Source organism: Lontra canadensis, unplaced genomic scaffold, assembly GCF_010015895.1.
Source record: "Lontra canadensis isolate GAN:19392208 unplaced genomic scaffold, GSC_riverotter_1.0 scaffold5, whole genome shotgun sequence".
Lineage (NCBI taxonomy): Eukaryota > Metazoa > Chordata > Mammalia > Carnivora > Mustelidae > Lontra > Lontra canadensis.
In genome coordinates this window covers 32,517,450-32,542,563 of record NW_022630999.1, presented here as the reverse complement: position 1 = coordinate 32,542,563, position 25,114 = coordinate 32,517,450, and the positions used below count along the sequence as shown (strand labels likewise).

Below are 25,114 nucleotides of genomic sequence, written 5' to 3'. Positions count from 1 at the left end.
GGATCAGTAAACATATCAATATGCATGTACTCTTGGATCTGGTGGACAAGTGTACCAAATGTGCAAAATAATAGATTCACCTCTTTTTGTTCATTTGAGATGTCATTTTAATGTGGAATTACAGTAGCTCCTTAATGATGAGAAGCAGTGACAATTCATTAGCAGACTGTGGCTTAGATCAAGTGTTTGATTTGCCTACAAAGTGTGGCCAGTACTCAATTATATGGAGTGTATGCATTTCTTTTTTAACATATTTTTTCCCCTTTGCCAGTTAAAATAACCTTGAGCTTTTTTTTTTCTTTTGAAGACCCCAGCCAGCAGGAAATACCTCTATAATTTGTTCTTCAATAATGATTTTTTAGAATGTTAAACTGTCATTTAAAAAAAACAACCTTAAGAAGCACTACTGGATTCCTTGTTTTCTGCTTAAAGGACATTTGTATAATGCGAAGAAAAGAAACAGCATACCTGGGCTACTTCACTTGATTTAAGAAAACACGGATTCCCCAGGTTTTTTGTTATTGTTGTTGTTTGTTTTTTGTTTTTTAATAGTTACAACACTCCGTTTCTCCTCTTTTGGAAAAAGGGGTATACTTTGAGTGTGTATATGTAGAAACATATATATTTCATCAAAAACAAATTTAGATTAGTTTAGTTTTAGAATTCCCGTATACCTCTTAAGGTAATTGAAATGTAAACACCACAGGTGCTGGCTTCTTCCAAAAATTTTCAAAGGAGTCTTACACTTCATTCTGTATCCTAGGTGCCTAACACAGCATGAACAGCTACTAACCCTCAGTTGCTCTTACAAATTAGTTAATTGTTGGATTCGGAGCCCATAGGCTTGCTTTGAATTTCTACTAAGGCTTCCCTTGTGGATTTCATGCAGAAGTCCTTCTCCTTATTGTGTGCCTTTTGTGTAGATCATTTTGGTTGGAAATTAGCAAACTGTTTAATTCCAGAGAGCGCTGAACCTTAGCTCCTTCTCCATTTAGCATGAGGACTGCGGTTCCTCTAGCTGCCGTCCTGGAGCACACGCTGGACTGGATTGGGGGCCTGGAGCAGCAGTGCCCTTAGGCTAAGTTTCACTGTCCAAGGGCAGAGATTCTGGGGCCTCCCAGAACATCTGCATGAGAAGCACACATCTGGATGGATGTGCTTTGGTATATAGACCCTGCATCTAGATGACTAGTTGGGAATTCTACTTTTCTTCCAGAAGCCTGTTTCTGGAGATCTTTCAGGTGTTTTCTCCTCACAGCTACTCAAAAGCGTCATGGAAATCATGACATTTTCTTTCTTTCTTTGTTGCTGTTGGGGGTGGGGTGTGGTTAGGAGATAGGTAGATGGCTCTTAATATTGTCATCAGGTTTTTTAAAGCCCTTTGAAAAGGATTTAAATATGCTTCTTTAAGTTTCTGAACTGCAAAAATATTTCTTTTCTGCTTCAATTATGAAATTTGAAATTGTGATTGAAGGAGATGAATGGCGATAATATTATGCTTACGAAGGGGAATTCTGACAAAAGTGCTATCTCCCCCGTCTGCCTTTGGTGAAGATTATTTTTAAGTCCTCACTCATGCTGGCTTTCCTTGCGGACTTGTTTATATTCGCGGAGTATAAAAATACAGTAGTCGGGAAGCTCCTCTCAGGGAGTCTGCTGTGAGCTCTTGTTGGAGGAGTTCTTTCTAAATGGACTCTGGTATCATTTTAGCACACATCGTTTGGTGAAACCTGAGCTGCCCAGGGAAATTAGAGCAGTTAATTTAATATCATGAATATTTTGGGGCTTCCAGACTTAGTCACAGGCAGGAGAGTGTAAATCAAATCGAATTTTCTGTATAGAGTAGACGACGATGAAAGTTGCCTCCAAAAAAAACCAGCCAAACTTCCCTCCATCCACTGCCTTCCCACTCCTCATCTTCACCACAGAAATCTCAGGTTATTCCAAGCATCCTCTCCAAATACTCCCTCGGCAGAGGTCTATGTGGCAGAAAGCTCCCCGTGTAGTCAGAGAAGGAATGCTCCATCACATAGGGCCACGGCCAGGACATCATAGCTCATGGCTTGAACCCCGCCCTGCCATACCTTCAGTAGAAGGACTCACTGTGCAACCAAGTTTGGCCAGCTGGGAAGTCCCTGGCACTGTGCTAGGCACCAGGGCAGGTCATTTTGTGTGATAAAAATGGATTCAGTATCTGTGAAATATACCTCTTACTGCCAGGGGAAAATAGAAAGATCGGGCATCCCAAGACTTGCTGATTCTTTGAGTTCTGCGTGCTCCCATATCCAGACTTCCTTCTGCACATTCATGCCTCCCGAGCAACGGAGTATGGAGTGAGCAATGGGCTTTTTTTATTTGTTTTTGAGAGGACCTTTGAAAGAGTCCTTACAAAGCTGCAAAATGGACCTTTGACCCAAGAGCTCAGAACACAGTTCAGCAGCCTCCATCCACCCTCAGAAGCAAACTGCTAAGTCAGATGCTTTGGCCTTAACTCCAGAAGGTTCTCCGTGTGTTTGGTAGTGCCCCACTCCAAACAACTGTCAGGGGATGCTGGGCTTGCATTGATTTCGCATCCCCCACCCCGTGCTCGGGGACTAACTTTTTGTGTATCTGAGATGTGATTTTGAAAGAAAAAGCAACCTTGTCTGAGGAAAGTATGTATTTACTTTGCTTTAGGGGCCTAGCTTATTTGCATGAAATATCAGGATTGATTGCAGACAATTAATGACCTTTACCGAACACTCTGATGCTCAGTGCCATGAAGATATTAATAGCTGGGCCATGAAGCAACTCTCGGGTTTTCCTTTGCTTGACACGCTCCTCCTAGGCCTCGTACCCCCAGACTTCCCTGATAAACTACGCGTATGGGAAATGACCAACGACCGAGGCCGGGGTACTGTTTATCTGTGGGTAGAGTAAAAGGAGACAATCGTGGTTATAATAAATGTACACCACACTTCTGCATAAATATTTGAAATTTTGATACATTTCATACATTCCAAGAGCGTCTATGAAAATTCACCCACAGAGACGCTTCTGTTGCTGCTCAGTTTTCCTCATTACTAATATACAACCAGGTGTCAGCTTGTACCGCCCAGTGAGCCTGTTTAAACATCACAGAACTGATCACGTAGGAGACCTTCCTGCTTTTAGCCTTATAGCGAGCAAGTCCCTTCCTGAGACTCTGTTCCCGCTGCTCCAGTAATCCCCGGGCAGGACTCTGATGGAACGTTGAACAGTGGGCTTGGTTTGCCATCTTTTGCACCTCTCCTTTCCCCCACCCTTTTAATCTCTTTCCACCTCTTCATTCTTTCCCTTCTTTCTATGAATTTCTCTTCTCCCCTGCAAACCACATTCTTTCCACGTAACATTCTGTACATTTTTGGTTTCTCATGCTCAAAAGAAAAGCAACAGGAAGCATCTCACAAATCCAGCAAATAAATAATATTCTGATAGCAAGGACCTCTCTGAAATGTCTGCCCAGAAGCAGATGCACCACAAACGGCCATCGTTGTACACCACCCCAGACTTCTCAATCTGATGATTTAGATACTTTTGTACTTAGGTGGATGGGGCCATTTTTGCCGAATTCAGCATATTTATTGAAGAATTTCTTGGAGCCAAAAGCCAACTCCATTGCATTTTGCTTGGTAAGGTTTGGTGGCCTTGATGTGGGGCAGGCGTTGTTGATCATCTGCCCTTAAACTGATGATAAATCTAGAAACCAGGCAGCAGGACTAGGCTGCCTTAATAGAACCTTTGCAGGGAATCCGCAGCCCCAGTACTTACAGGAAATCTTGGGAAAGGATATTCAGCAAACTCACGTTAAGAAAGACTCGGGAAGAATTCCGGGTAGCGAGGACACTGGGAAGTGGGCATCAGTAAGAACTTTGAATTCTAGATGTAGAAGTTGTCCACCTAAAGAGTGTTTCTGTTTCTTGTGATACCCATTTGTCGCTTATTTTTAAACCCTAAATGTCTAAATCTTGTATCGGGGGCATTTATGAAGATGATTTGGTTCCCCGTAATATCATGGCAGAGCCCATCTGTTGTGACACACGACATCATTCTGATTGTACGTGTTTCATTCATGTGCCTTTACAGAAATCCTATATCTATCTGGTTTCTCGATGATGATAGTATTTTAAGTTTAATTCCACTTTCCTGCAGCAGAATATAAAACCCTCCGTGAGGGTTACTGAACGTATTGTCGACACATCTTTCGCACAGAGTTGTTGAGGTAGATTAGTACAAGTCACAAATGAAAATTCCAGCATCAGGAAATCCTTTCACCTGAGAGGGGCTGAAAAAAAAAAAAGAAGTCAATAAGGGAGTTTTTCAGGACAGCCGTACTTCTTTCGGCCATTTGCCCCAAAGACCGTGGTGTGTTCTGCACACAAAATACAACAGACAATCTGGTGCCAATAAACGTTTTCTGTATTACCATCCTTTATTTTAGAAATCAAATGACTAATATATAATGTGAGATTTGAGTTGGTGTGTGGTCACAACTTACACTTAAGACCTATTTTGATTTAGGGATAATGGTATATATTCATTATCTTTCAACTAAAATACCTCAGTCCCCAACTAGAATGTATATTAGTCAAGGCATCCTTTTAAGAGACATTATTTTCATGCTCATAAGATGGAAAGGGAAATTAAAAAGGAGTCCCGAAATAGGTGCATTTAATTCTCCCCAATTTAAATTTAAGTGGTACATCTTTAAGGCAATAACAATATTCCTTTTCTTCCCCCATCAGGAATGCTTCCATCAATGGATTTCTTTAATGTTGATGGTGGTTTGGTGCAGTTTGAGGGGCTCTGTAGTTAGTCAGAAAATGCTTCAATAGAATGACCTACCAGATGGACCCCATAACAAAGCACAGAGGCATCAAACCACCACAGACATTTGGTGCTTAGAATAATAAAAAGACTATAAAATTAGATTAGTTGAGTCTAATTTGGAATCGGTATATTCCCCATGCACCCTCGCTGCTCTTGGGCAGATAAAGCCTTGAGATTTAGCACTGTGTCAGAGCAGAAGACTGCAACTTCCAGTAAAGGGAGACGAGGGAGAGGGAGAGAGGGAAAAAAGCATTCTGGGAGGTCGCGGAGGGCAGAGCAGTGACCTCCAATGATTTACAGGCCTTTAGCTTAATGAAATTGTTTCAGTGACATGACGGTAAGAGCTCGTAATGGATTGGATGCCCTAATGTAATGAAATTACTCCCTTCTGCCTAAAAAAAAAAAAAAAAAAATGCGCAATTAATATTTACTGAGACCTGACAGCCTTTGGTGCGCTCGTCTGTGTAGTTCTCTCAAACAGTCAGAGAGCAGAGACAGAGCAGCGTGGCAGACAGGCTGGCTCTGCGCGAGCTCCTGGCGGGGACGAGCAGAGCCTGCCAGGGGTGGAGGGACAGGCACTCGGGTGGCCGGGGACGCCCGGCCCGGGCCGCCCGGCTCCTCGGCGCTGCCCCCACTCAGCCTTCACGCCCTCCCCTTGCTTTTCCACAGGCAACTGGACAACAACCACATCAGCTGCATTGAAGATGGAGCCTTCCGGGCGCTGCGCGATCTGGAGATCCTGTGAGTTGATTTTGCAACCCGTGCTGCCTTGTGTGCATGTGTGTGTGTGTGTGTGTGTGTGTCCGTCCCTGTGAGGAGGAGTGAGGGGGCGTGTGTGTGCAGGGGGGTCCGTGTGGATTGCATTTCTGTGTCTTCTGCTGCAGTGCTATTAAAATTGGGAACCGGGAGATCCCTCTGGCTCACCTTGGCCAAAGTGTTTGTAGGCAGCAAAGTGTGATTTCTCACCTCCCGCAAACTGGGGTTCCTGCTAATTAAGTCGCAATTGAGTCCTTTCTCCCCCCGTGCTCCCGCGGTATTTGTTGCTAGGTGGAACAGATGGGCCGGAATAGCCCCCCGGCACCTGCCGGGGCGTTCAGGGAGAGTCTGTTTGAGTGTGAGCATGGGGAGAGACAGGTTACAGGTCTGGGAGATGCAAGAGGCGACAGCACCAAGGGGTCAGTTGGAATCACCCAGGATCACAAAGGGACCTTGGCACGGGGCAGGGGGGATGCCAAACAGCCTGGTAAAGTCTAGTCATTGCCATTGCTCCTGGGATCTCGCCTCGGGTTTCAGTGCAAACTTTAAGCAGTAACCTTAAAGTGGCAGGGTGGGGGAGAGATGAGAGGAGGTGTAATTCCCCCACCCCCCCATACCTTGTGTAGCTGCTTTCCTGTGTTCTGGAATTTCCAGTGGTTCCAACCTGATTTCCAGGGGTGGGTTGGGGGTGGAATTCAGCTAGGAATCATCCTGGGGTCATTCAAACTAAAGTTAAATTGTGTAAGAAAACATTTTGATTGTTGTCACTCAAAGCAACACTCCCAGCGGTCCCTGATTTGGAGAAACCTAGAAAGGAAGGCAATAAAGCCTAGTAGAACTTGTGTCAGGAGATGTGTGGTTCAGTCCTGACTCAGCCCCTAATTGGCTGTGTGACCTTGGGCAAGTCCCTTCCGCACTCAGAGTCTCGGTTTTCCCATTTGGAAAGTGAAGGGTTTGTTGCTATAACTTGCGAATGGCTTCCCCTTTCCAAATTCTGTAATTGCTTGGTTCTAAAAATAGTTCTGATGGTACAGTTCTATCCAGTGAATGATAGGGTAGGATTTATTCAGCATCCCCCTGAAAAAAAAAACAAAAAAAACAAAAACAAAAAAAAAAACCCCTACCTAATCACCAGGATATATATCTCTGACTTCCAGAGGAATGAATAAATGTTGAACCAATGACAGAATGGATTTATTAAAATGTCCCTTTCTTTTCACCTGGCCCCCCAGACAGTGGGCACGGGTTGGAGAAAGCCTCTCCACGTTGTGTGAGAGGAAGGTGATTCCAAGAGGAATCACGGGAAATAAAAGGGGATGCTGATGCTGCAAGGTGCCGGAAATCTGATGAAAGCTGCGAATTCCCGGGACAGAAACGGCTGGACCCACAGCCAGGGAGGTCAGGCTGTCAGTCCTAAGATGGATGGTGGCTTCTCACCCCAACTCTGACCCCAGAATGGGCAACGAATGCTTGTCTGCTAGGGAGAAGATGCCAGCCCAATTCAGTGACCCAGGATTTCTCTGATCAGGAGAGAGGGGCTGGGAAGGGTAGGTGCAATTTTCCCGCCGGCAAAAGAGCATTTCTGGAGAGGGATGCAGGAGCATGTCACCCCTTTCTTCAGGAAGATGAGAGAATTCCTTGGGAAGAGACCAGGAAATGGAAATCCCCAGCTACCACAGAACAGCTGTGACAAGCTGACAGCCCGCATGTTAGCTCTCTGTACGAGGAGTGGTGGTGCCTCGTCTCACCAGGAAGGCTGTCTGGGGGAGAGGTTGGGGATGTACAGTCAGACACACCTGGGCACAGTGGGACTTTGGCCAAGCTATGCAACCTCTCTGAGTCTGTTCCCTCAACTTTAAGAAGAAGTGGCTTCTGTCCCTTCCATTCCCCTAACTTCCTCCCTGTCTTGCCCTCATCCCCATCAAACCCCTGTCTGGGACAGAACTGGATTGTTCTTCTCTACCCCAGTGTTTGCTATTTTTAAAATGTTGGTATATTATAGCATGTTGGTACACCAGGTTTCTCAAACTTGAAGCTTAAAAGCCTATGGTGGGGTTTAAAAAAAAAAGTTCTCATTCCGTATTTTTACAAAGAGATCACGGGATCTGATGAGTTTATCTTCTCAGTTCCAAACAAAGCCAGATCAATAGCTTTGTTTTAAAGACACTCTCATTTGGCTTCACATGGCTAAGTACTTAAAATTAATCATAATCATTTATTCCATGGGTTCTTAATTTCCAGCAGAGGCACGCGGCTTTGGAACCATCTATCTTAATGGTGAGCCATTCTGAATTGGCTGGAGCCGACATCTCTATTTAAAGAATCTCCCCTCCCCACCCCCAGACCTTCCAAATCTCGTCTGCACATTGACATTTTATAGCAATTCTCTGTAATCACAACTTAGGCTCCGTAAAGAATCTTGACAATGAAATAATAAATAGGAACTAAGTGAAGGCATCATATATTAACTTAATAAGTTCCTGAAAGAGAGAGGTTCAAAACACACTATCCCCAGAAAGGTCATCTTTAAGTATCCAAAGCTTTAAAAGTCTTCAAATTAAGAAGACAAAATAGAGTATTACTCTAGGTGTTTTCTCTCTGACATTAGGCATAATGAAATAAAAAAACAAGGAAAGACTCACGATAACTCCCATGGAAAGCTCCCTCAAAATTAACTTAAGGAAAGTTTGTGGATGTCAACTACTAGTGGAAATATTTCACATAGGATCCCCCTGTTCCATTTTTTTCTTTGGGTGGAACTGCTGTGAAACTTCTTCCCATCCAGGCTGAGGTTGGTCCTACAGGACACGCCATGGGCATTGAGGGGAGCCCGTGAGAACCCCTGGAGGTAGAGAGAGAGGAGTGGGTACCAGGCTGGAGAAGGCTATGACAGCTGCTTGCTTCATACTCATTTTTGGCTCCTGGGCAGTGGGGGATGTCTTGCGCAGAATATGAGGAACAAAGGAAAAGAGCCACTCCCTCCTCCCCTTCCCAGGTAGCCAGAAAAGGGACTAAGGAAAATAGCATAGTGCAGGTGAAACTTCTCAAAGCCCCCATGCCACCACGGAGGGGGGAATCACAGCGCGCAGAGGGTACTGCCTTGGTAACATGTGCTGTGCAGTAACCCCTGCCCGACGGTGGCCATGGTGCTCTTATGGACCTTCTCCCTCAACATCCTCACAGCCCTCCTTCTGCAAAAGACCCATCTCAAAGAAGCCAAGTAGCTGCTTAACTATTAAGTGGCAGAGCCCACGTGATTAACTGTCCTACCAAACTACTTTCCCAATCTGTGTTGCCAAAGCTCTCACGGCGTCAGCTTCCCGGAAGCATGGCCAGCGGGTGCCACAGACTGGTGCGAACTGGCCCCCAAGAGCTGGGCTAGGCGAGCTAGCGGTGATTCACAGTCCTGCCCAGGAGAATGGTGGAGCCTCCCACATGCTTCTGAAATTGTCATTTCCTTTACCCAGTTAGTGGACCCCCACAAAGTTGAAGGTAAATCAGACTTGCCAGGGAAAGAAAAGAGTCCTGCTTTTTCACTGAATTACATTCTAGTCCCAGAGGTGATTTCTTCTCGCTTCTGCACATCACCAGTTGACTTTGTCGCTCAGTGGTCTGCGGGCTCTTCCAACGATCCAGCCCCAGCTTTCTGTATGGCCTTAAGGTTCTGAACCGAGAGTTGCTATGACTCAGATGGCCTTCTGTTGCCCAAATCACTGGTCTTTCCTTTCCACCTGTTCTATACATTTGGTGATTCACATACTCGGTCTCCTCCAAGTTGGGGTTATACTGCAGTTGCATATGCCAAGACTGCATTTCTGACCCTGTGTGGTCAGGAGCCACTCCGTCACAGCTCTCTGAGCTGGTTTCCTGGCCAGCTAGGTGGAGGACAGCCAGGCACCTCCCTGCCCAACGTGCTGTCCTGGGCCAGAAATACGTTTAATGAAAAAAAAAAAAAAATAAGAGTGTGGACAAAGAAAACAAAAGCAAGAAAACCTAGTTAATAAAATATTTTTTTTTCAGTAGTCCTGCGGGAGAGGAAAAAAATATTTTCAGACATTGTCTCCTGACAACATGCAACAAATCAGAAGTTCAATAGATACACGCTGCCAAAAATGCCGTGCAAAAGCTGTCAGGAGCAGAGCCTGAAAATGCTCACGTACCCCAGTGAGTGGCCTGCCCTTGATAAATCACGGTACCCGCTAAATTGCATGCAGGTCCAACACATCTGCAGATAACCAGCGTGCGTTGTTTTGAAGGTCTCCCTCCATTTATGTCACTTGCCAATTTTGGAAATTCATTGGCTTTATTATATGCTGGGCCTATAAGGACCTTCAGGATGACCTCTTATTTGGAGATAAGACACAGAGAGATCGAGAACAGGCAGGAGTGAGGCCCGGGCCATATAACATTTTGCACCTGGGTATCTACCGCCGTCCCTCACCCTTGTCTAGGCTCTGGCCAAGAGATTTGTCAAGGGAAACAGCAAGTTGGTGGCAGCAAGGGGACTAAAACCTGGCTCTGCAGACCCCTGATCCTGTGCTCTTTACCCACACTGCACATCTTCATGCAACTAGGCAGTCCAGAAAAATAACCCTCAGTAAGACAGGGGATCCCAAGCACAGCTCTCCTTTCAGAGCCATTATTAAGTATGCTATTTAGGAGATTTGGGGAGGAAGGCAGACTTGAGTACATGACAGAATCAAGGAATGATCCTGCTTTCTGCTCTCTTGAAACCAGATGTTGCAAACTAGATAGACCACAGACTATGTTGCATCCACAGATGAGGTTTTTTTTTTCAATTTTGTGGAGTATTTTTTTAATTGACATTAGCATATTATGTTTTAAAATTATAAAATTTTTCATAAAAGTACAGGTGCCCAGCTTTGGGTTTCTGGTAAACCAGAAGCATTGGCAACCCTGGGCTGCATTTCTGCACTGTGACAGTTATGGCCAAAGAGCACATTCCCTCCTTAGAAAGGATGCATAGACTCTCCTTTCCCACCTACCTCCATTCATGTCAGCTACTTACCAGCCGGGGTGGGCCCTGCTGTAATCCGTCCAAGAAGCAAGGACACACTGTGTGCCAGCATGGTGCCAGGTGCCAGAGTCAGTAAAGCTTCAGAAGAGCAGTTCTCTGGCAGATCAAAGTCTAGAGGCCAGAGACTACCAGAATTGTTGAATGGACATATATAAGCAGAACCAAGTGACATGGAGTTGGGGACCCCCAAACTGAGCGAGGACATCACAGAAACAAGCAGGAATCTCTCGTGCCCCATCTTCTGGAAAGCTCTTCTCAAGAGTTGAACTAGCCTCCAAATTCCCTTTGATTTTTTAAAGCACTTGTCATTGGGTCTATGCAACTGATGAGAAGTGAGATAAACACGCCCCACCCAGTTTCTTGTTTCCTGGACCCCTTCATTATCCCATGTACTGAGCTCCTTCTTAGTCCACATTTAGAGAAGAACGATTCACGAGTTAAAGCAGTGGTGGGTGGGAGTTGACCAGACTTTTAGGGTAGATATTCAACCACATGCCTGCAGGTACAACATGGCCTGGCCCCAAGCCCTACTTGTAGACACAGAAAGATGGAGAAAAAAGTCCTTTGCTGGTCTAAGAAGAAGTCAGTGACAAGAAATTAACAATAGTCCTGATACCCAGATCAGGGTGTGCTTACTCCTCTAGCATGGGCTTGCTGTGCTGGCTGAAGGGTGCTGGGCATTGGGTGTAAGGATGTTATAGACCTTGTCGGCCCAATACAGAAAACCCAGAGCTTTATAGGAATGGAGAGCTATCCTCCACTTCAGCCGAGCTTCCTCTGGGTGAAGAACTAGATGCTCTGTTTACAAATAATAATTAACAACATATAATACAATGATATGATAACCATTATTAGTATGGTCACTATAGATATTATAATTACTGTTGTCGCCTCCGTTTCCTAGTGTCTGCTATCTTCCAGGGACTATGACAAGATACTAGAAGGCCGCATTTTATGCAAATCCTCGCCACAACCTTACAAAGTAGAACCTCTAAATCTCATTTTTCTGAGGAGGAAACTAGGGCTCAGAGAAGCTAAATGACTTTCCCAGAGTACCCCTGGCAAGTACTTGGGTCTGCTCTTCAAGTAGCAAATCCAGCTCTGCCTGGCGTTTGAGCCCCTGAACTTCCCTGCTCTGCTACAAAAAAATTTAAAAAAATGCATTCTGGAGCGCATATACCAAAGAAACATTTATATGCATTAATAGGATTACAGGCTGTTGTAAATGCCCATAATGACTCAGGAATGATAGTTTTTCTTTTTCAAAAGTTGACCCACAGGGTGCTCAGATCTAAACCTGTGACCTTAGCTTAATCAGCATTACATCCAATTCCACAGAACCACCCGGGCCCTGGAGGTAGAAGGCCACAGTTGACCTTGGGGGTGTTAGAGTCCTCCCATAGGACTGGCTGCCAGTCCAGCTTCACCAAACTGGGTGGTTTGGGGTTCGTTTCCTCATCAAGAAATAGAAGCAGTAAGACCCACCCTGTAGGCTAGTACATGGATTGAGGGAGGTACCATAGGTGTAGGTCTAGCAAACAGCAGACACCCAACAAGAACACTCACCACAACCGAAGATGGACATGCCTGCACTATTTCACTGCCTTATCCCCAGAACCTCACACAAACCTGAAACAAAGTAGGCAGTCATTTAAAGTACATGGAACTGGGGTGCCTGGGTGGCTCAGTCATTTAAGCATCTGCCTTCAGCTCAGGTCATGATCTCAGGGTCTTGGGATCAAGTCCCAGGTGGGGCTCTCTGTTGATCAGGCAGTCTGCTTGTCCCTCTCCCTCTGTCCCCCGACTCCCCACCACACCCTCTAGGGCTCACTTCTCCCTCTCTCTCGAATAAATAAACTTCAAAAAAAATAAATAAAGTACATGGAACCAAATTCAGTTGAAATTAACTAACTGAATGGAAGCCTACTCCACCCCAGCCTCCAGATTCTCTGTTATGCTTCAGTCCTAAATAGAACTAAAGCTGTGATTGTCCCAAAATTATTTTAAATACTGAATGATGTAATATTTTACTGAAACAGCACATTTTTCACATTACCTTTGTTTTTTTATTCCTCCAGCTAAATGGCAATATTTTTTTATTACCTATGAACAAAATTAGAGCCATAGTAAAAAGTGGTGTGGTTTTTTTTTAAGGTTTTATTTGACAGAGAGAGACTCAGTGGAAGAGGGAACACAAGCAGGGGGAGTGGGAGAGGGAGAAGGAGGCCTCCTGCAGAGCAGGGAGCCTGACACGGGGCTCGATTCCAGGACCCCGGGATCATGACCTGAGCTGAAAGCAGACAACTTAACGACTGAGCCACACAGGTGCCCCCCAAAAGCAGTGTTTTTCTAACAGACAAGACTTGTTTTCATTTATTTACAAAGTGTTTCACCTGGGTTTCTCTAGGAGCTGAAAATATTTGTTTTTGGAATCAAGGTATTTAGTCACAACATAGCTTTGAATATAGAATTGTCACTGCCTACTCAAAGTCTTAAAATATTTCCAGAATATGAATCTTTTTGGTACTGTGCTACAAATTGTGATTTGTTCAGGCAGTCAGAATTAAAACTGCACTTTGTGGAAGGCACCAGTAACTTCCATTGAGCTCCCAGAATCCTAGGAAAGGAACTAGGTTTTCTGTGAATGCTCACATGGGCCATACAACACACACCCCTCCTTCGGAGTAACCCAGGCTCAAGGCTTAGTCATAGCCATGTTCTTAAAATGGCTGGCTTGGTTTTTTTTCCCATTTAAATAAGCAGCACTTTAAAGTTCAAGTAGCTAGAATTGGGGTGGGGGAGGATGTTCCAATGGTTCCCATTCGATTGTACTTTCCTGTTAACTAAAGTCCTGTTTAGTCTCTGGATTGAAAATGCATTGGTGTACATTCCTGGATTAAGAGGATATGGTGAAGGTCGTTGAACTGTTCTTGAGCACAGAGGATCTGTGAATTGGTAAGTGGTGCCCTGTGAGCACCACTTAGGTGGAATCAGGTGTTGGAAGTCTTACCGTTCATAGCGGCCACAGACTCCTCCAGCCACCAGGTCTCTGGCCTGAAATTCTGGCTTGACAAACTAGCTTTGCTTTATCCCACCTTAAATGAACTAGAAAAATAACTGCGTCTTTCAAAAAAGATTCCAGAGAATTTCCTCTTGGGGGCAAGATGAGGAGGCCAGTGGGGAAACACCACGGAGCTACCAAGTGCACACAGGGGTCAGTTCAAAATGGAGCTTCTACACCGATTTGCAAACGCAAATGGAGCTTCTACACCGATTTGCAAACGCACTCCTGAGCCGATGGTCATCCTCTCTCCTTTCTCGCTCCCCCAGCAGCCAGCAGTGGCTTCAGTAACCAGTGTGTGAGTGTACTCAGGGAGCATCCTGCCCTTGTCCAGCTCTTATCTCATGGCTGTCAAGGGTCTCCAGGCCAGGGACCCGTGACTCCTTGAAGAGCTGAACCTGCCCCTTTCTCAACCTCCACTTCCATTCAGGATGCAGAATATTGGCTGGCTCAGTTCACCTGTGGCCAAGAGTCCATTACTCTGCAGAACTGTGTCCTGAAAGTCAAGGTCCTAGGAACTCAAGGAAATTGACCCACTCCTTCCTGCTAGTTGGCTCTGTGGAGGGGAGGATGGCATGGGGAAGACATGGAGATGCAGGGCTGGGGGAGAATCAGAGCATCATCCGTACCTTTCTCAGCTTCCATTTCTTATCTGCAAAAGGGCTTAGAAACAAGGAAGGGATGGGGAGGAGGAAGGATGGAGGGAATCTGATTCTGTTTCTCCAAGGTCATATCTGGACTCTTTGGACTCGTAAAAACTCTAGAGCGCCCATTCCCATTTGACTTATAACTAAATCAGAGGACCCCATCTATTGGCACATAGTTAATTGAAAACTTCAGATAGTGTGATTTTTTTTTTAATTGTTTTAGTCTTTGCGGTGTTTAAAAAAAATTAGAATTTGTTGCCAATGTTTAAAACCCAGGTAATTTTATTTAAAAGTTATACAATTTCAACTTCCCCAGAATATCTGGAACCTGGGGCAATCCTCGGCACGTGGCTCTGATGGTCTAGAGTGGCGCTGTCTCATAGGACTGTGTGTGGTGCAGGAAATGCCTCTATTCTGTGCTGTCCAGCATGATGGCCACTAACCACAGTGTGGCTCTGGAGCACTTGAAGTGTGGCTTATACAACCGAGGAACTGAACTTTTATTTCATTCTAATTGATCCAAATTGAAATCACCACCTTCAGCTTGTGACTACCTTATTGGACCTCACAGGTATAGAGCTGAGTGGCGAATAAGTACCCCATTTGGACAAGACTGGCCTCTGCAAGTCCCCATAGCTCCCACCATGCCTGTTTCCCTGCTTGCTTTGTTCCAGATCACTGGGCCTGTTTCACCTTCATTAAGAGACACTTTTAAACAGTGTATTTTCTGAAGTTAAACACTTTTGAGATATCTGCCACTCCCCTCACCCCCCGGCTCTGTCCTTTCTCTTTCTGAATTTAACCATTTGGATCTTGGACCTGCAAAAGACCCTTTTTTATTAAAACCCAGGAGTATGATTATTAAAACTGTCTCCCAACCATGTGAATTTCTGTCTCTGCGAGAATTAGTTTCCTGATCCCAATTATTCACTTTTTCAGCCTTGCAAATCATTTCCACCAAGTCAACTGGGTAGGAAAATCGCTCCCATGTCTGGACCCGTCCCTTCTCATACATAAAATAGAGATGAGAGAGCTAGTTAGGGAAGCAAGCCCATTAACCTCACAGAAGCTGAGTGGAACTGTAACTTGGAACGACCTTGGAGGTCAACCGGTCCCACTGCTTCATTTTAAGAGAAAGGAATTCCGCCAAAAGGTTGAGTGACTTGCACATTGCCATAGAAAAATTTCACAGAAGAACCAAGCCTTTGACTCTTTATCCAGTGCTCTGTCTTGCCGTCTACCTTTCCCCTGTATTGGCAGAAGGGAAACGAGGAATAGGGAAGCCAGCCTCTATGCCCTGTCCCTCCCATCAACTCTTAATCTCTAGCATTTTTCCAGAAAGAACAGCGTATGTTCAGTATGGGGACCAAAACCCTCCCTTTCTAGGGCCCTATAGTCCTGCAGCCACTGCTTGGGAGATGACCAACGCAGTAGCCAACAGGTTGCTATCTGTTAGGAAGGCAGTCTGGGAAGAGATTGACTTTTACATCGTTGATCCTGACTATACCAGTAGTGATCAGAGACCGGACGAGGAAGCACCCTGCCTGTCTTTGAACCCAAGTAGCCCAAGTAAACTGTGTCTAGTTTCCTGAGAGAGCCCCTCCCTTGTAAATATCAGAGGGTAAACCTGGACCTTGCCAGCATCTCAGCCCAGGAACAGAGCCTCACGTACCCTGTGGCTTAACTCCGAACCGTATATAAGAAATAACTTACAGGTTTGGCCAGAACTGGTGTGTGGAAAGCTGGCAAGAGCACACCTTCCCGGTGGGACCCAGCCTTACCCTTATAAACAGAAACTTTCTTAAGACTCTTTGTCTCCAGGTAATGATAGTTGGAGAGGGTGGGGGTGGAAGAAACTTGAATAATTTTTTATCATTTGAGATAGTTCATTTGAGGGGCACCTGGGTGGCTCAGTTAAACATCTGCCTTCAGCTTGGGTCATGATCCCAGGGTTCTGGGATCAAGGCCCACGTTGGGCTTCTTGCTCAGGAAGGACCCTACTTCTCCCTATCCCTCTGCCTGCTGCTCCCCCTGCTTGTGCTCTCTCTCTCTCAAATAAAGAAAATCTTTTTTTTTTTTAAAGATAGTTCTTTTGAATGGTAGGTTCCTGGTGGCTGCCCTCCTGGAGTTGCAGTATGGAAGGAAGGTGTCAACCACATTTCACCATAAACATACTTTGATTTTATGTATAAATATATATATATGTGTGTGTGTATATATATGTATATGTATGTATATGTATATATATACACACACACACATACACCTACATTTATATATTTCATTTTTTATATTTATACATGTCTCAGAGTGTGTGTTATATATAGGATACGTATTGAATATACATATATGATGTATGTGTGATACATACGTGATATATATATGATTCAAATTGTTAAATTGATTTTTTTGGTTCAGAGACTAAAAACTGTCATCTGCAAGCCAAATCCAAGTTATTTTTCATTGTGACTTTTGTTCCTTTATATGATTTAATCACCAATATTAAAAAAAAAAACCAAAACAGGAGACTTCACATAAAAATTCTACATGTCTGGTTTTCTCTTAAAAAAACAAACAAAAAGGAACAACCAACAGCAGGTGCACCCACATTCCGGCATAGCAACAAGCCTTTGAAACGAGAAGTGAGGATCCCAGGTGGCAGAGCGGGGTTTACTGCAGACCCCACGCAACCCACTTACTCAGATGTAAAGCCTGGCTCCTGCAGGCAATTGAGTTTGTACTCCTGGATCAGCCCAGGCGGCTGTTCAGAGTGGAAATTTATTTTGATGAAAAGATGCCGAAAGCATGACCCTTCACATTTGGAAACTCATCCATCCATGCAGGAAATATTTATCAAGTTGTTCTATGTGCCAAACACTGGGCAAGGCCCTGCCTGTACCACAGGGTGCAAAACTGGCGTGTCCTCTCTTCTCTCTCTGTGTCCACGTTAGTGGGTGTTGAAAAACTTGCCCCTTCTTCCTCTCTTATGGGCTGAAACGCAGCTGAGGGGGGAATCGCCCATTGCCCACCCCTAAACCCGCCCCACCTTGACTTCACGCTCACCTATTCAGTTATATAAGCTGGAGGTCATTCTTCCATTCTCAGTCCGCTGTGGACATCTTGGCACACTGGCAACTTCCTGATTTCTAAATAATGTAGTAGCCAAGATGGATCGTCCAGTTTCCAAGCCTACGGATGATGAAACAGAACCGGGAGAGGCCACTCATTCTTGCTGTTGTTGAAGGTATATTTTACAATTAAATTGGTCATTGGGAGGCAGTGAAATCATTCTGAATCACCACCAGCCGGTGTCTGTGATGATCTCAAAAAATGAGTAAGGAGAATTAAAGGACCAAAAATACTGGAGCCCCAGGAATACCGAGCTCCCGGACATCTGAGCGGGCAGTGGCAGGATTTGAAGATGCGTCATTTTCTTTTGATCTTCCACTTTTTACATTTATTTTGGAGGCATCTTTTTTTTTCCCCCTTTTAACACTGAGGCTCTGCTGGGTAGAAGGAGGTGAGTTTCTGCCTGTCACAATGTGAAGATATAATGAAAGGAGAACCAAAGACGAGCCCTTTTGTTCAGGAATCCGTATCATCAAACACTCAAATTGGTAGCTGATTGTTTTTATTTATTTCTGTAGGTTTTACATGACACCTGGAGACCGTTTAAAATGTTACTTGGCGGTAAGAGCTCTGTGTTTAAAAATAACACTCACCCAATGCCAAATCACTTTAGAGTCGGGTACAAATATTGAGACAAAAACCCCAGCTGTTATTTCTTTGGCTGCTAATTTGAGGTGTCAAATGAGAGCTCGCCTGCGATACGTCAGTGAAGAAGGCCCCTTGTGAGATCATTATGTTTTCTAACAGTTGAGAGTAATGGACTAATCAGTGCAGCATCAGTTGGTTTCATTATATGCCCACACAATGGTTATGAGCTTTAATTTAAACGGTCCGCAGGGAGATCAAGGAAATCAGTAATAGGCGGCACCCAGGATAGTCCCAGAGAGCAGGTAATGTGCGATAGAGGGCTTCCCACCATCCTCTCTCCTCTCTCCCTCCGTCCCTCTCAGTCCTCCTGCGCCATCTGCCCTCAGAGACTCACTACCTGCTCCAAACAGCCCAGAGATGAGCTTTGCTTAAGAAGCAGATCTGTACTCTTGATTCTGAGGGGCATGCTTAAAAATCCCAACCAACGGATCCAACAGCAAGGGCGGCTTCTGGCAACACTTAGACGCGTTGAGACAGAAGTTGAGCTCAGAGAGCTCTGAGACCGAATCGCCCCTCTCCTGTGTAGCCTCTCCCAGGGCCCTCACTGTCCGTGCTGAGCTCTGTGCTCTACAGACAAGAGGAGGCTCGGGTCGTGCCAGTGCCTCTGAGTAGCGTTGGCAGGGAGGCAAACGCCGTGGTCCCCGCCTCGTGGAAGCCTGTGAGGGCTGAGCGCAGCACTGGCTTCTAGGACTCATCTCGGCCTTGGAAAAGGCATGGAAATTGGGCAGCCAGACTCTGTCAGACCATCCCGTGAGAGGCAGTTTTGCACAACGGTAAAAAAATCAGACCCTGGCATCCCGCTTCCCTGTATTTGAACACAGTCTCCACAACTGTAGAGCTGTGGTCAGAGCAGATCTTTTGAGGCTCCAAAATGGAATGGATTACCTCAGCATTGTGGGGAGAATTAAATGAGATGACATGTGAAAAGTGCTCAACCCAGTGTCCTCACATAGCGACTCCTTAATAATTAGTATCAGTGTTGTTATTGCTCTCGCTGACATCGTTACTGGAGGATCTCAGCAGGCTCGCCTCCAAGCAACAGACTTCGCTAGTCTCGCCGATGAGAAGGCAGAGTTCGTGGCAGAACCGATAACGTTCAATTTAGATTTTCTCAAAGGATGCATGTTTGTACGCTCTCCCTGATTTCTGGAGTTTCCTAGAGCCTCCAGCCGAAGCAGAAGGTGGGCAGCTGGGTGATAGGAGGGGAACACTCAGGGGAGCTTCCTCCAGAAATGACTGAGTCATTGAGTTGGGGAGAGATTCTGGGCTGGGGGGAAGGCTTGGGGATGCCTCCCTTAACCTCATTGGGCACTCAGTGTGTGTTCTCCCACAGCCAGGCCACAAAGAGACACCACCTACACCCATTATCATGGACTCAGCCAGCCCAAAGCGTTCACATCCCCAGGACCTAGGAGCATGCGGAAGGGCCTGGTTACCAGCAACAGGCCTTATTCCTGGGGCCACGGTGGATCAGTTAGCAGCCACCAAGCTAGACCAAGACACGCCAGCGCTGCTTTGACGTACAGGCCAGAGAAGGGAGCCGGCACCTAAAGCATCCTCAGTCTCGTTCCTCTCTCCCTGTCAGAGTGGCCGTGAGCCCTCAGCCCCTCCCTCCGAGGCCCTCACATTGCCTGCCAGAATCCCCTGTGATTCCCGTTCTCCAGGCCAGCAGTGTAGATCCTCCCCGCAGGTTCCCGCCGCAGTTTTTGCACTCTGCTGCTGTTCAGACAATGCTGCTGCCTCCTTTGGTTTGTTTCTGCCCCTGGGAATTCAATACAGGCCCTGCTGGAGAAGTTCCAGCTTCAGGGCTTGGAGGGCTGGCCGTAGGACCCAGGTATGTGTAAGGACAAGTCAGGGCACCTCCAAGCTCCCTTGAAAAAGACATTCCACTGCCATGGCTGCTGATGACTCGCTATGCATGTCCTTCCTGAGGAGTGTTAAGGAGGGAACCACCTTATTTACCGAGACATAAGGGACAATCAGCCTGCCTCGAGAAGAGGGCTGAAATAGGCCTATCTTCCAAGAGGGATTATCCAACCCAGGGAGCCAGGATCCCTACCTGTGCGGAGGGGAAGAGGATGGGCTCGAGGAGTACCCCGAGGGCTGGCACGCTGGGAGTCTGCGGTGGCACTTACTGTGGGTGCCTGGTTTTGCAATTATGTGATGCGTGCTCACAGATAATACTGCTGCATTAGAGTCAATTACATAGTGCTGTGGACACACAACACGCAGATTACAGCCAGAGCCAAGAAAGCACAGAGTGATAAAGCGAGGGCCTAATCGGAGGAGACAGAGGGAAATGTCAGCCTTATTAAGGTTGCCAGGGTGGCGTGGCTGCAGCTGGACTTGGCCCCTCCAGACCAAAGATGGCTATCTTGAGGGCCGTGAGGGAGAGCCACACGTCAGCACAGAGCAGAGAGCAGCAAGGAGCTGGGGGCAGAAGCCAAGTTGGAGCTTTCCAAGGGTGAGTACAGCAGCCTCCATGGAGGGCTGTGTACTAGTTCAGACCTCGGGGCTCTTTCTAAGCAGGAAACCCCCCATGCCCTCCGCAGAAGAGGCTTCCAGTCCCAGAGTCAGCAAGAAGGTAGCTTATACGCTGTCCTCCCTCTCAGGTAAAGGCTCTATTCTTAGCTTTTTGTCTAGCTCGGTGGTTTTCAACCTTGAGCTTGCATAGAAGACTATGGAGGGAGCGTCTCGTGTTAAAACACACGAGGCTGGGGGACATTCCCCCCCCACCTCCGCCGCCACGCCGAGCATTTGCTTTAGTAGGTCTGGGTGGGGCCTGAAGACATGATGCTGCAGGTCTGGGGACCACACTTAGAGAACCACTACCCAAGTTCATTCCACACCCAGCCCAAGGTGGACTCACCTGCCCTGTCCCTTGAGCAGGGCCCTCTCTTGGCTCGGATTTGGTTCTGGAAGCACTGGGACCCCTCTTCCAGGTGGGCCTGTACTGTGGGCCAGGAGTGTGGATTCTAGAGTCAGACCTCCTGCTTTCGATTCCCAGCCCTACCAGTTGCTGCCTGGGTCTTCCTACCTGGGTTTTGGGAGCTTCTGACCTAATCCCCTCTTCTTACAGAGCGGTTATGCTGCCTGCCCACATCACAGGCAATTACTGACAAAGGCGAGACAGGAACTTCCCAGTTCTAGAGAACAGGATTGACAAACACTTTCTATAAAAAGGCAGATGGCGCTATTTTCGGCGCGGCCAGCCCCGTGGTCTCTGTCGCATCTGCTCGGCTCTTGTAACACAGAAGCAGCCGCCGTAGACAATACATAAACGGATGGGTAAGACCTTACTTACAAAAACAGGCTGTAAGGGATGGGATCTGACTTGTGGTCAGTAGTTTGTCATCTCCTGGAACAGACCCGTACGGGCACAACTACCTCATGCATTCTTCCGTACTGGGGAGCCCTGGTCTTGCCACAGTACACAGGATTCAGCTGAGGAACATAAGCACATTCTTTCTGGGTATCAACGTTCTGTTTGTGCTCCCCAGGAGCATTAAGTTCACTAATCCCTTAGTGTCCTGGGGAAAACCGTTTAATGCCCTCCCTCTAGTGCTCAGAACGGAGAGAGCGTGGGATCCACTGGGAGAGGTAGCATTGCGCACATGGATCATTTTAATATGGAAAATGATCCTTTTTCATTAAACATTTATGTTCTGATTATGACAAAACAGAAAAGTGATTGCACAGTATATAGGTCACCCTTAGTCTCAATATAAATACAGTATAACAGGTAAGGGTTTTAGGACAAAGAAAGGGAGGTAGGCAGACTGTCTTTAAATCTCATGGGGGGGTGGCCTTATTTCTAGTTAATACTGATATGCCCATTTAGTAGCTTGTGATGGTGCAAAAGTTGGGGGGAGGGCAGCATAGTTCTGAAGTCTTAGAGAATTAATTTGACCCTGATCTTGTTCTTGACACTGCATTTATTTGAGGAGAGACCTCCAACCTGGGTGACTTGGGGTAAAATGTATTTTCTCAAAATATCTCCAAAGGAGCAGAGCAGTGAGGTTAAAGCTAGATTGTAGAACTGGCAGAACTCCAGAAGATGGAGGTACGTAAAACAAGATGATGAGGTCCCCACAGCTTAGTCCAGGCCAGCCCTCCAGAGGCGGGTCGTCATTAGACCCAACCGTTTATTTTCCTGTTGGTTAATTTTCAAGGAAGTTCATAGAACAAGAGACACTTGGGCACTTCTTTCCAGCTTTGGGTGCCAGGGTGGACATGACAGAAAACATCCATTCTGAGGTAACAAACTGGCTTGAAAACAGGAGGCAGTGGGTAAGTTGGGGGAAATTGTGGTATAAAGAAAGAACAGCGATTCCCAGATCCTCCCAGGAGCTTGTGAGCTACCCTGGGGGTCCCTTTTGTAGCCTCAAATCACTCATCTCTAAGATGGGGATAAGAATTCCAACCTCAGAGTCCTACAAATATTTAATAAGGTGAACGCAAAAGCTTATTGTAAACCATAAAAGGGTAAAAAGACACAAGGTCAAACAACAACTAAGGGTTCCTGAGTGCTGTGCAGGAGCCAGGCCGTGTGCTCACAAGTGTGCTTTGTTTCAGGGCAGGGTGGTTGACTGGATAAGGCCCCTCCCTCCACAAAAGTCCGTGTCCTCATCACAGGAACTTAGGAATATTACCTTTTATGGCAAAAGGGACTTGGTAGATGTGACTAAGATAAGGATCCTGAGATGGGCAGGTTATTTGGGATTATCCATTTCGGCCCTAAATGTCTCACGAGGCTCCTCATAACAGGGAGCTGGGTCACAGTGGATGGTGGGAGATGTGAGAGCCAAAGCAGGAGGTCGGGGAACTGCAGGAATGGACCACAGGCTGAGGACAGGCAGCAGAAGACAATGAAACATTCTCCTGCTGCTGCCACCATAAGAAATGTGGTCCCCACATTAGACTTCTGACCTCCAGACTGTGTTGCTTGAAGCCACAAAATTTTTAGTAATCTGTTCTCCTAGCAGGAGGTGACCAATGCAGGCGTCATTCCTGGAGTTGGGCTTGCTTCATCCGTGAAATGGAGGCGATCACAAAAGTGCCTGTCTCATAGGGTGTTTGCAGAAATTAAATGAGATGGTACAAGTGGAACCCCCAGCCCAGTGCCTGCGTGGCACACAATAAGCTCTCAGCTAACACTGGGAGTACTAGTATCATCGTATTATATCACCCCTAAAGTTCTGTGAGATTGGTGCTATTATTATCTCCATGTTAAGGGAGGAAACCTAATGAGATTCAGAAAACTTACTGGTGGTTCCACGGGCTGTAAGTGGCAGAGCCAGAGTCTGAACCAGGTCTCTCTTCCAGGTGCATGCTCCCCAATGCTGCTCCACTGTGGGGGGTGGGGGGAGGGGTGGTTATAACACCACCACCTTCTTTGAAAGCCGACTACTGAGGGGTGCAGGCACCAGAGAGAGCACCGTACTCCATGCGTGGGCGCAAGCCACCAAGACTAGAGATCAAATAAATCTAGGTCTATCAGGGAAACAAAACCTGTAGCTGCCATGGAGATCAGCATCTAAGAGGTCACCAGCCCTCTGTCATCCCCAGGCCAGCCAGCCCCATGCAGCAAATCAGGAAAGTCTGAAGACTGTGTTTAGTCATTTTGGTTCTGGAATAATTGCTATTATCGTAAATGTTTTATAGCCCTCATTACAGCTCACATTTAAACATCAGTGTAGTAATACATTAATAAGTCATTGCTGCCAGATGCACTTACGGTCAAGCCTTGCACTGTGTGTTCAGCTCAGTTAGGGCTGGCTGTGAACTCTCCCCGATGTGAGTGGCTGGGTATGCTTGGAAGGAAGTCTCTTCTCTCCAAAGGCTTCGTGCTCTTTGCCTTTGGGAGAGGAAGATGGTCAGACTGTTGTCTGGTAGTGAGTCCATGACTCTAACGAGGTATCCCCAAAGTGTGGAGCCTAGAACTCTGGCACAGAAAGGGAAATGAAGGCATCATTTCAGCCCCAGAGGTATTCCTCATCTGATGGAGGACTGGTGGGGGGCAGGGGGACATAGTCCCCACACCCAGGAAGCTTCCTGCCAAGGAAGTGGAGTGACAGACGCTTCAGCCTTGTCGGATGAGATATTCCAAAGGCTACCTGGGTGTGGGGAGACAGGATGGGTTAACACACACTTCACAGAAAAGATAAGCCACAGGACACAGAATAGCTACGTGGGCTCAGCTTCATAGAATGCAAAGTGTCTGCACGGGAACATTGGTAAAGTATGGAGGAGGCAAAAAGCAGCCATGCAGATGTGCTCTGCGCGTTTCTCTTTGCCATGCCCTGGGCCTGAATTAGTGCTGGACTCGCGGTAAATACCAGATGAGGGAGGGAGACGTACTGGGTTCTGTGTCTTCAGGTAAACAGATTTCCTTCTGGCCTTATTAGCCAAACAAATGCTAAGTAAGCCCTGAGGAATTGTAGGGAGGGCCTGAGGCAAGGGGGTGTGGTGGGGTGGACTCCTCCTGTGGTGGGGTGGAGGGGGAGAGGATGTACAGGCACCTTGGGTGCAATGGGTATGGGGGCCACTGTGCTGGGTGAAGCTGGATTTCCACTTCCGTGGAGGTTGGGTTGGGGGAAACCATGAATGACCAGGACAGGACCAGATTCTCTCTGCCAGTGCCCATAAAATGGTAGGCTTCATTTACTGAATATAGACTGCACACTGAGCCTTTTACCAGCCTGTGGGAGAGGTACCGGTACCCACCTGCTTCTGCCAATGAAGGGCCTGTGGCTGAGAGATGCCGTTAATTTGCCCAAGATTGCACAACCAGGGCATATAAGACTCAGTCTGAACCATGTATGGACCAGGTGGTGGGGCTGTGGTCGCGCATGGGGTAGGAAATGTTGGAGGGCATTCTAAGAGAAAGGCAATATGTTTATCAAGAGCTGAGGACAAAAGAAGACGGCTTAACCATGGAAGGCTCCAAAGAAAGGCTCCTTCCTGGGCCAGTGGGGGCCCATGGGA

The 25,114-nt window shown here is 46.5% G+C and overlaps 1 protein-coding gene across 1 annotated transcript in view; it reads left to right on the top strand.

The window, feature by feature from the left end:
* Positions 1 to 25,114, top strand: part of SLIT3 (slit guidance ligand 3) — a 582,494-nt gene that overhangs the window by 424,394 nt on the left and 132,986 nt on the right. Inside the window, exon 6 of the mRNA XM_032851770.1 lies at positions 5,518 to 5,589. Within this exon, the coding sequence (XP_032707661.1) occupies positions 5,518 to 5,589 (72 nt within the window). The remainder of the gene's footprint in view (positions 1 to 5,517; positions 5,590 to 25,114) is intronic.